At 51.5% G+C, this 12,500-nt stretch overlaps 1 protein-coding gene across 1 annotated transcript in view; it reads right to left on the reverse strand.

Annotated features, from left to right (window-relative positions):
- LOC311113265 (histone H1-like) overlaps positions 1–12,358 on the reverse strand; it is a gene marked incomplete at both ends in the record, with an annotated part of 18,001 nt that extends 5,643 nt beyond the window's left edge. Inside the window, one exon of the mRNA XM_084156473.1 lies at positions 11,813–12,358. Coding sequence (XP_084012599.1) covers positions 11,813–12,358 — 546 coding nt within the window. The remainder of the gene's footprint in view (positions 1–11,812) is intronic.
- Between the last annotated feature and the right edge of the window lie 142 nt (positions 12,359–12,500).

The raw sequence follows: 12,500 nt of genomic DNA on the forward strand, positions 1-12,500 counted from the left end.
AGTGGGTTTAACCGCCGAAACCGTACAGGGTGCGTCCCTGACGTTTCAGAGCGTAGACCACGTCCATGGCGGTAACGGTCTTCCTCTTGGCGTGCTCGGTGTAGGTGACTGCGTCACGGATCACGTTCTCCAGGAACACCTTCAGGACACCGCGGGTCTCCTCGTAGATCAGACCGGAAATACGCTTCACGCCGCCGCGGCGAGCCAGACGGCGGATAGCGGGTTTGGTGATTCCCTGGATGTTATCGCGGAGAACTTTGCGGTGACGCTTGGCGCCTCCTTTTCCGAGTCCCTTGCCGCCTTTGCCTCTTCCGGACATGGTGTGTTCGCTAGTTGAGTTCAAGTGAATGAATGATTTCAGCGCCGGTGCGCGGTGCGCTATTATCTGCGTTTGGTCGACCTGATTGAGGCCGGCGGCACAGAAAGCGCGCCTCTGTTATATGTTCGGAGGCGTTGCAAAGGGGAGGGCGCTCGTTCTAGGGGACTAGGGAGGAGCGATTTCAAAGATGACGTGAAAGCAACTAACGTGCGCGGGAAACATACTCAAATACTGATATAGGCTATGTGGAACACAAGGCCAAACTGTGACAACTGGGAGATCAGCTAGTACACTGTGTCCCTCTCCTCATATTGTTGTTGTTGTTGTTGTTGTTGTTGTTGTTGTTGCACCTGATTCTACTCATTGAGGACTTGGTAATTTAGGTGACAGGTTGTTCAATCAGCTGTGGCTGTCCAGGCCTACAAGAAAAATGGGTCCTGTTGGGGGTAGCCTACTCTACCGCTGGAGTTGGGAAACACTGAAATGGAAGGGGGACACGCAGTGAGCAAAACTCCTAACCACATAAAAACACAGACACTTGAGATCATTAAGAGCTATAAGGAGTCCATCAACTACCTGGTCAGTCAAGTCATATAGGGGGGGATTTCATGGCCACCTGCTGGAGCAGAAGTCATGTTTGCCAACACTGGCCTTAAAATCATTAAATTTAGGAGCTATAAGGAGTCCATCAACTAACTGGTCAGTCAAGTCATATAGGGAGGGATGTCATGGCCACCTGCTGGAGCACAAGTAATGTTTGCCAACACTGGCCTTAAAATCATTAGGAGCTATAAGGAATAAATCAACTCATCATTCAAGTCATATAGGGAGGGATCTTAGCACCACCTGCTGGATCAGAAGTACCCTTCACCGTAGGCACAAGAGAGCCATCATCTCTCAACCGGTGCAATTTCCATAAGTATGTGGTAATAAAACAAACAACGACAGCTCCTCATATAGGCAGTGGTTTCACACATTTTTCTCCAAGATGTTCAAACGTTCATAGATGACCAGCAGGGTCAAATAATAAGCACAGTGGTTGTAGAGGTTGCAACAGGTCAGTCAGTACATCAGGAGTAAATGTCACTTGTTGTTAGTGTTGTAGTTCCTATTTCTACGGTGTTGCCTACCTGCAGCAATCATGATTTACCTGCAGTGTTGATTGCAATTACGTAATTTGTCAACTCATAATAACAGATGTTTTGCAAACCGTTGATGTTTAAATAAATGGATTCCCGGTGTCCGGATACCTTTTCTCTTAAGGGATGTGATTGAGTGAATCCAAAGTAAGTTGGTCTAAATACATAATAGGATGAATCATTCAGGTAAAATAACACAATGTCTATTTGAGTCGAATCAACGTAATATAATCCTTTTTACGTCTCTATCATCTTTACTCAATGTATTGGACCACATCAACTCAACTTACTCAAGCTTATCTACTCATAAAAACAAGCAAAAAGATCTACTCAACAATATGACGTGTGCTTTTGTTGACTGTAATAGCTTGAGTACATTCCACAAAGTCATTTTTTACAGTGTATCTAAAGACACGTTTGTTGTGGTGATGCACTTTTTCTTTGACGTTGAACTTGCATTGAACAGACAAATCCATTTCGTTACAACCCTTTTGTAGTATGACTTAGGAATATTTGTTGATGATCCTAATGTCTATGCGTGAATAGTGATTGGTTGTTGGTGAAATATTGCTGAGAACCCATCATTTCCTGGCCTTTTTTCACTATTGAGCTATTTTGAAACATTTGTTTTGCTATTGGATTCATAATGGTGACCTGGGACAAGTAATTAGTGAAACCAGAGTTCAGCAGTTGCCATTAAAGCGATCGAACCAAGTCATCCTAATAGGCTAGTATTAGCCTAAAGCAGGGTTTCCCAAACTCGGGCCACATTTTGGGAGTTTTTGCCCTAGCACTACACAGCTGATTCAAATAATCAACTCATCATCATCAAGCTGGGAGTATTAGAATCAGTTGTGGAGTGCTAGGGCAAAACGCAAAACGCGCACCCCTTGTGGACCCCAGGACCGCGTTTGGGAAACGCTGGCCTAAAGAGCAAATGCTGAAAGGGACTCACCATGAGGTGCAGTACCCACATTTAACCACAAGATGGCCTCCGTGCTCCATTGTAAAGTTTGGGCCTCTGCATGAGTCTCTCAGCAGCACTGCAACATGGGACTTTCAAAGTAAGTTGGCATGCAATGTTTTTTCTGGACTGCATGCAAGGCTATTATTACACACAACTAATAGTGTCAATTATTCATCTGAACACAATTCTTGTTACTATTCGGCCTATATTATCACTCGTTTCTTTTTCCCCTCCTTTGTAAAGCATTTTACTGTGTTACTATATAGTTCAAAGGAAGTGGATGATGCCAGATGGTTGTGTATATACACACACACAAACATTGAAGCTAGACTTCAGGCAACTAAAAAGGTGCAATACGTAGCTTTTAGACGTGTTAGTGAACAACATACATGGTGGCTAATGTAGAGGTGCGTGTATACATGGAACAATTGTGCCTTTTTGATGGAAATATGGAGGTGGCTCTTAAAAGAGCCTTTGGGGGATATTCGAGTTCAGGTCATCCTCATTTATGCGCGCTCTCCGCGAATACGGCGGGCCAGCTGGATGTCCTTGGGCATGATGGTCACCCGCTTGGCGTGGATGGCGCACAGGTTGGTGTCCTCGAACAGGCCGACCAGGTAAGCCTCGCTAGCCTCCTGTAGGGCCATCACGGCGGAGCTCTGGAAGCGCAGGTCGGTCTTGAAGTCCTGGGCGATTTCTCGCACCAGGCGCTGGAAGGGCAGCTTGCGGATGAGTAGCTCAGTGGACTTCTGGTAACGACGGATCTCTCTCAGAGCCACGGTGCCGGGCCTGTAACGGTGAGGCTTCTTCACACCGCCGGTGGCCGGGGCACTCTTGCGAGCAGCCTTAGTGGCGAGCTGCTTCCTGGGGGCTTTGCCACCGGTGGATTTGCGAGCGGTTTGCTTGGTTCTGGCCATGGCGCTGCTCTGACAGTCGGGAGTATAGCCTCGAAATGCCTATGTGAAGTTTATAAAGCCGGCAGTGGCGCCTGCTGATTGGACACCATCTCCCCACCACCCCGATTGGCCCGTTTCGCAGGCCTCCTCCGTTGGCCATTGGACGGGAGGCCCGGCCTCTCCAAAACTCAAACTCCCGGTGCGCGCGCAATAGGACGCCGCCGGCCCTTTACGCGCAATAATAGTCGCCAAAGTCAAGAGTGACAGCTTATAGGCACGTATCATCTAATGCTAGCCTGCTATGGCAAATGAGGCCAAGTAGGTGTTGTTGTTCATGCAAGGCCTCATGTGGGCACAGAATGTCGAAATAGTTGTGTATACACCCACTCAATGTATTGCGGTCATAGAAAGGTACTTTGCGCTTTTGGAGAGCTAGGTGGTTGGCTCTTAAAAGAGCCTTTGGGGGTTGAGTAGTCAAGTTGAAGTCGCAGTAGCGAATTTACTTGGCTTTGACTGCCTTCTCGGTCTTCTTGGGGAGTAGGACTGCCTGGATGTTGGGCAGCACACCACCCTGAGCGATGGTCACACCGCCGAGCAGTTCTATATCGTGGAGCTCCGCCCCATAGGGGAGCTATGCTCCTAGTGGTTTACCCTCTGCCCTAAGGCAGATGCAGCCTGAAGCAAAATTATGCACACACCTACAGCCAATAGGAGTACAGGTGTCCCTATATAAGGAACCCCGTTCCCTCAATCTGCCTCCCATTATCTTCAGCGACTGGACTAGAATTGAAGAAGCCATAGAAGACTCAGGAAGATCTCGTCGTTGATATCCAGCCATCAACGTCTTCCTACAATGAGCACACCAAGCTTATCCTAAGGTAAGCATTTAACAAAAGCTCTTTTCAGAGCTCAATGTCGCTGTTCCCCTTGGCGGCTGTCGACCCCCCCCGACATTGTTTCGTGGGTTGAGAGGCACAGCACGCCAGGGACAGCTTCATCAATCCCCCACTATGCGCCAGCTGCGCCCTCCTTTTTTGAAGGAGTGGAAGCAGCATTGGGCATTTTTAGGGAGGATATTCCTCTTGAGGATGTGCTATCAGTGTTAGTCTCAGCTGAGGCATCATCTGAGGGCACTGACTCAGGAGATGACAGGGCTATTGGGGAAGAAATGAATATTCTATTGGAACAATTCATTACACTGACCCAGATGTTTAACCCCCCTTTTCCTTCGGGAAATTGTGAGGTCATTACATCCCTGGATGATGACGCCACAGCCTCTCTGTGCCTGAATTCTCAGGTCTCATTGAGTGGGCTGCTAAACAGCGGGAGATTAAGCTGCCCCCCATTCCCTCCAACCCGGAAGTGGATATGAGGAAGGGCGGCCGTTACTCTCGCTACAGCTTGGCGTCAGACGGCGGCCTCCAGCAGCAAGGGAGCGGGCCTCGCCCCCCCCTGCAGCGCCAGAGGTGCCGGCGAGAGAGGTCATTAAAGCGTCATCCTGGCATCACCCGAAGGGCCGGCCAGAAGAGACGCCGTTTATGACAGGCGAGGGGGAGAGAACGGAAGACGGCACAGCGCCTGCTGTGACCGAGCCCACTGTCCCCCCCCCCACTCTACCGTTGAGTGTATGGAGGAGAATGTTTTTTGTTGATGTGTGTAATAAAGAGTTGGCTCTACTTGACACTGTCAAGAAAGAGCCCCTTTTCCATAATACATCCGAGAGCGTTCGACCTTCCTCACTCTCGCTCTCTCTCTTACCACTATGAGTGCAGCTCAGCCCACCATGGTGCGTTGCTGAATGCACACATAAGGCAGGTATATAAAAGGTATTAAGTGTACCTTATAGGACCTCACTTTACAGACTCCTAGGAGTGCCGTAGTGAGTGTCTCACATAGCAGGCTGCAGTCTCAGCCAGATAATGGCATGATGACGCGACCGCTATCCGGGACGGCGCTCTGTCTCAGGCTAACGCCTCAGTCAGTGCAGTTCAGACCTGTGCTGCGTTCACGGAGGGCCTGATTACTACGGTTACGGGCGTAACCACGTATCGGCGCCCCCGTTTCTCTCAGAACGCGCTGATAATAACCACATTGGGGGTGGCGCACTATCACAGACTAAGGTCTCTGTTAGTACGACCCAGACCCATGCTGCGTTCAAGAAGGGCCCGATTACCACGGTCACGAAGGTGCCCAGTGTATCGGCGCCCCCACCTTTTCCTGAACGCGCCCAGGCTCACCACACTGAGTGTAGTTCAGCCCACCAGAGGTGCAGAGCTGAACGCACACAGGAGGTGAAAGGAGGAATAATACCTAGACGCCGTCTTGGTTTATCTCAAAGAGACCTCACATTACAGACTCCAAGGAGTACTGTAGTGAGTGCCTCTCATAGCAGGCTGCAGTCTCAGTCAGGAGACATGATGACGCAGCCGCTAGTTGGGGATGGCGCACTATCGCAGACTAAGGTCTCGGTTAGTGCGATTCAGACCCATGCTGCGTTCACGGAGGGCCCGATTACCACGGTGACGAAGTTTCCCAGTGTATCGGCGCCCCCACTTCTTTCTGAACGCGCTAATACTCACCACACTGAGCGTAGTTCAGCCCACCAGAGGTGCAGAGCTGAACGCACACAGGAGGTGAAGGGAGGAAAGATACCAAGACACCGTCTTGGCTTATCTCAGGATACCTCACATTCAGCAGACAGCTGTCTCTGTCCCAATGTGACATGAAGACGCAGCCGCTAACCGGGAATGACGCCTTGCTGCAGGCTAATGCCTCAGTCAGCGCAGATCAGACCCGTGCGACGTTCACGGAGAGCGGGAATACCAGGGTTACAGGTATAACCAAGGTATGGACGCCTCCGGCTTATTCTGAACGTATCAATGCCCATGGCTCTGAGCGCAGCTCACCACACATTGAGTGTGTCGTTGAACAGCCGCTTAAGACCAGTAAAGAGGCATTGTGGCACCACCGTGTGGTATCAGTCAGAGATCACACCTTTCAGATTCTGTTGAGTTCTGTAAAGGATAAGTCTCATGCTAAGCGGCAGTCTCAGTCAGGCAATGACATGATGACGCAATCGCTTTCCGGGAAGAGCGCTCTGTCTCAGGCCAGTACCTCAGACAGTGCAGTTCAGACCCGTGCTGCGTTCACGGAGGGCAAGATTACTGGAGTTACGGTCGTAACCAACGTATCAAAGCCCCCGACTCTCCCAGAACGAGCTGATGTGTCCTCTCCCTTTCAAAGGGGGCCCGCCTTGGGCTATTCCACCAACCCAGTGCTGGGGAATAGCGGCGGCGAGGGCCATAGAGGAATACAGGTCCTTCCTACTGGATGCACCACAGCTTCGTGCGCACCCGCTTTCTCTGCATTGCTGGCAGTGGCGTCGAAGCTGTACCCTCTCACGCTGGCTAGAACAGACGTTAGAGAAGGGTTATGCCCTCCAATTCCATCGGACCCCACCCCCGTTCAGGGGAGTGGTGGAAACGGTGATGAAAACGCCAGACAAAGTAGCCGCTCTGAGATCAGAGATTACGGAACTTTTGGCGAAGGAGGCGGTCACAGTAGTTCCCCGAGAGCAAAGGAACAAGGGGCTATACTCGCCCTATTTCCTAGTGCCAAAAAAAGACGGGGGGAGTGAGGCCGATTTTGGATTTACGCATTCTCAACGAGAGCATAACCAAACGGCCCTTCCGAATGCTGACGACAAAACGCCTACTGGAATGTGTTCAGAAGGGAGATTTTTGTACAAGCATAGACCTAAAGGACGCGTACTTTCATGTGCCGATACAATCGCGCCACAGAAAGTTTCTGCGGTTCGCCTTTCAAGGGGTGGCGTACAAGTTCACGAGGATGCCGTTTGGGTACGCCCTGGCACCTCGAACGTTTTCCAAATGTGTGGAGGCGGCATTGGAACCGCTGCGTCGTCAAGGGATAAGGCTATTAGCCTACCTAGACGACCTGCTGATTCTCGCCCCGTCAGCAGAGCTGGCGTTCACACACACGACACAGACAGTGATTCATCTCACGCGTCTGGGGTTTGCTGTGAATTGGAAAAAGAGCGCACCCTGGCCCAGTCATCAGATTGTCTACCTGGGACTACAGCTAGACACTGTAATGATGAGGGCGCGAATTTCGGACCCTCGAAGGGCAGCATTGTTACTAGCCCTGAGGAAGTGTCGTCCGAATCACACAGTAACGGCGCTATCGATCATGTCACTTTTGGGTCTCATGTCGGCAGCCCACTCTGTGGTCCCGCTAGGGCTTCTGCATATGCGCAAAGCACAGCGGTGGTTCGCCCAACTAAGACTAGACCCAGTGCGTCAACGTCATCGGTTGGTGGTGGTTCCTCTCTCGCTAAGAGCAGACCTGGACTATTGGCGGAACCCGTGCGTTCTCACGCACGGAGTCCCGATGGGCAAGGTGTCATCCTACATTCCAGTGTTTACAGATGCCTCTCTGACTGGATGGGGAGGGACATGTCAGTCTCAAGCGATAGGAGGTGCATGGCCTCAATCAGGTCGTCACATCAACCTCCTAGAGTTGGAAACGGTGCGACTGGTCTTGACCCACTTCGCGTCTACCCTTCGGGGTCGCGATGTGTTGGTCTGGTCAGACAACCGAACCACAGTGGCTCACATAAACCGCCAGGGAGGGGTCAGGTCTCCTGCCCTTCATCGGGCGGCAGTGGAATTGTGGCGGGGGGCTCACAAGCACCTTCGCTCGTTGAGAGCAGCACACATTCCGGGCTACTTGAACGTAGGGGCAGACATCATGTCAAGAGGGGGTCCTCGAGACGACGAGTGGTGTCTGCACCCGGACATTGTTCTACAGATTTGGGAACAATTCGGGAGAGCCGAGGTGGACCTGTTCGCGTCACGTGTGAACGCGCAGTGTCCCCTATGGTTCTCTCTGAGAAACCAGGACGAACCGCCATTGGGAAGAGACGCATTCGCGCACTACCCGTGGCCGAGAGTTCTCCTGTATGCATTCCCTCCGCTGTCTTGCATTCTCCCACTGTTAGCCAGGGTGAGGTCAGAGGAGCTGTCAGTGATACTGATAGCGCCCGATCGCCCGGGGGCTCCGTGGTTTGCAGAGATGAGTCAGATGTTGATTGCGCCACCCTGGCCAATTCCACATCGACGAGACGCGTTGATTCAGGCGGGAGGCTCGATAGGGCAATGGCCCATAATCGGCCAACCACTGAAGGCTTGGTTCCTGAATGGGACAGGTTAAAGCGCCGTGGGTTGTCTGATGCAGTGATCAGAACAATACAGGGCGCAAGAGCCGGTTCCACTTCTAGGTTGTATACCAGCAGATGGAACGTTTTCTCACGATGGTGTGATACACAGGACGTGGACCCCATGAGCTGTCAGGTAGAGAGTGTGCTCTCATTCCTACAGTCTATGTTTGATAAGCAGAAATCGCCCTCCACTATTCGAGTGTTTGCAGCGGCAATTTCAGCTGGTCATGAAGGGTTTAACGGAAAAAGTGTGTTCAGTCACCCATTAGTGAAACGTTTCCTATTGGGAACGCAACGGCTTAGGCCAAGACCTAGAGCTACGCTGCCCAAGTGGGATTTGGCATTGGTTCTCGAAGCGCTATGTAAGTCGCCGTTCGAGCCATTGAATCAAATACCCCTCAAGATGCTGTCTATCAAGACGGCGCTGTTGCTTGCCTTGACTACTGCTAAACGAGTCAGCGATTTGTGTGCACTGTCGACGAGACCCGACTGCCTAGCCATTAATGGCGATCTGAGCAGAGCGGTGTTACGTCCTAACCCGGCATTTGTGCCGAAGGTTATTAACAGTGCATATAGATCGCAGATCGTGGAATTGTGGGCTTTTCATCCCCCTCCCCATGGGGAGAGGAGTGAGGAAAAGCTTCACTGTCTGTGCCCAGTACGCGCTTTGGCGTGTTACGTTAGGCGCACAGCGGCGGTTAGGTCATCGCCTCAGCTGTTTGTGTGTCACGGTGCGGCTGCATTGGGTAGACCACTTTCAAAACAGCGTTTGTCTCATTGGCTTTGTGAAGGCATTGAGACGCCGTACGAGGCGGCGGGGCAACAACCGCCTCAGGGTATTAGAGCGCACTCCACTCGTGGAGTAGCGGCTTCTACTGCCCTCTTCAGAGGAACAGAGGTAGAGGATATTTGTAGAGCAGCGTCATGGTCGACACCGTCTCCTTTTATCCGTTTCTATCTGTTGGATATGTCTTCTAACTCTCTGGCTCGGTCTGTACTCAGCGTGGCTGAAGGGAGATCATGAGCAGAATAGAGAAAGAAAGCAGGATTGTGAATAAGTTCATAAGTCCGCTTTTATTAGAAGTAACATATTATGGACATGTTTTCTAACTCTTTTGTTCGATCAAATTTCAGCAGAGCTGAAAGGCGTTCTTGAGCTAGAAAAAGAGGACAGAGCAGGACCTTGGACAGGTTCCAATCAGGTCCGCTCTGGTTAGGAAGACTTATGTCAAGGATAAGCCCTTTAACTCCAATCTCGATTGCACTCAGCACAGCTGAAGGAGAATCTTGAGGTAGAGGAGGGAGAAGCAGGATGATAGACTGGTCTCTATCAGGTCCGCTTCGGATGAAGAGCATATTCTGTGGCATGTCTCCTGGCTGACAGTGTCAGCATATAGAAACATGTATTGAGTGGACAGAATGTGAGGTCATCTATCTGAGGTTCAGTTTAGTATGACTGGTATATTTTGTTCCATAGAATATTGAGGCACGGCTATCTGCTAGTCAGATTAGCACGGCGTCTATTCTATTGATCTGCCCAATAGCCATTGACATTGTCATTGAGCTAGATGGGGCGGGTCTATAACCGATGACGCGGTATATTGTGACGCCCTGATGGGTTTTTAGTCGCAGTACTGCGGGAATTGGTTGCAGCCATTGCTGGGCTTGACCTTTTCATTTTTTAATGGGAAGTGTTAGGCTCGGCAGGGAGTACATTTTGGAGCGTTTCGCTCCGCCTTAAACCACTAGGAGCATAGCTCCCCTATGGGGCGGAGCTCCACGATATAGAACGATTAGTTACCGGAGTGTAACTCCAGTTCTATGAGTGGCGCGGAGCCCCATAGGACTTAAGGCCCTACCGACCCTCTCTAGTCTCGCTGAAGATAATATCTCGGGAGGCAGATTGAGGGAACGGGGTTCCTTATATAGGGACACCTGTACTCCTATTGGCTGTAGGTGTGTGCATAATTTTGCTTCAGGCTGCATCTGCCTTAGGGCAGAGGGTAAACCACTAGGAGCATAGCTCCCCTATGGGGCTCCGCGCCACTCATAGAACTGGAGTTACACTCCGGTAACTAATCGTTTGTTCAGCTCCTCGTCGTTACGGACGGCCAGTTGCAGGTGACGGGGGATGATACGAGTCTTCTTGTTGTCACGGGCAGCGTTGCCGGCCAACTCCAGGATCTCAGCAGTCAGGTACTCGAGTACGGCGGCCAGGTAGACTGGTGCGCCAGCGCCCACACGCTCGGCGTAGTTGCCTTTGCGCAGCAGCCTGTGCACACGGCCCACGGGGAACTGGAGGCCAGCACGGGATGAACGGGTCTTTGCCTTCGCCCTGGCCTTGCCTCCGGTTTTGCCTCTTCCGCTCATATTGGTAGCTTGAGAAAGTCACAGAAAGTCTGAATGAGCCGCTCGCCACTTCGAGAGCCGTACATATACCTCGCCACAAGAGGCAACGATTGGCCACCGGGCCGGTGTGGCCTTATCCAATTGGAGCGAGGGACAGACAGATGGACAGACAGACAGCCCTAAGCCGGTTCCCACCCACAGGCAGCGAGTGAGAGGCTACTTTGTTTCCCTCCGACTTTGTTACTTTGTGTCATTTCGCGTGAGCGCCAAAATGTCCGAAATGACATCCACACATTATTTCTCTCCAAATGGGAAACAAACAGCTGGTGAGGGTGCACTCTTGAGTTTGAAATCGAAGCCACTATAGTATTGTTATTGTTATTACATGGCACTTGTAACACATCACAGCAGCCTGCCTCTGAACGGGAATAGCCCAGTGGCTCATATATAAAAATGGCTGTTGAGGGTGCACTCGTGAGTTTCAATTCGAAGCCACTATAGTATTGTTATTGTTATTACATGGCACTTGTAACACATCACAGCAGCCTGCCTCTGAACGGGAATAGCCCAGTGGCTCATATATAAAAATGGCTGGTGAGGGTGCACTCGTGAGGTCGAATTTCTGAGCCATTTTGGCCCTCTATTATATGCCTCTCCCTTCGCACACACCCAGAGTGGGACAATGTTGTGTGCGTAAAAGTAGCCTAGTGTGCGTAATTTCTTTTCCACGACAGGTAGTACATGGAAATCAATGCGCTTTCTATGGAAAGAGGTGGGTGGCTCTTAAAAGAGCCTTTTGTGGTACAACATGTATCGAGTAGAACACTGTTTGTAATAGGTTTACTTCTTCTTGGGGGCTGCCTTCTTGGCCTTGGCTGCCTTGGGCTTGGCTGCCTTTGTAGCCTTCTTGGGGCTCTTGGCTGCCTTCTTGGCCGCTGCGGCGGGCTTCTTCACCTTCTTGGGGCTCTTGGCGGCCTTTTTGGGTGTAGCGGGCTTCTTGGCCTTCTTGGGGGACTTCTTTGCGGCGACGGCCTTCTTGGCTGCTACCTTCTTGGGCTTCTTCGCCGCGGCGGGCTTCTTGGCGGCCACCTTCTTTACTTTGGGGACTGCGGCTTTCTTGGCGGGCTTCTTCGCCTCGACGGCTTTCTTGTTGAGCTTGAAGGAGCCGGATGCACCGGTGCCCTTGGTCTGGACCAGGGTACCCTTGGTGACGAGGCTCTTGACTGCGATCTTGACGCGGGAGTTGTTCTTCTCCACGTCGTAGCCGCCTGCCGCCAGCGTCTTCTTGAGTGCGGCCAGGGACACGCCGCTCCTCTCCTTGGAAGCGGTCACAGCCTTGACGATGAGCTCGCCTACGCTGGGTCCCGCTTTCTTGGCCTTGGCTGCTGCCTTCTTCTTGGGTGCCTTTGCCGGCGCGGCGGCGGCGGGTGCTGGTGCGACTTCTGCCATGTCTGTCTGTCGTTTGGTCCGGTACACACACACACACACGGTCTGCGAGGAGTAGTTTGCTGTAGACGCTGTTCTGCGCTATTGAAGCTCCACACCGAGCAGGGGGCTGGCCTTAAACGCGACATGAGAACCATGTAGACTC

This window comes from Coregonus lavaretus (genome assembly GCF_964263955.1).
Source record: "Coregonus lavaretus genome assembly, chromosome: 40".
Lineage (NCBI taxonomy): Eukaryota > Metazoa > Chordata > Actinopteri > Salmoniformes > Salmonidae > Coregonus > Coregonus lavaretus.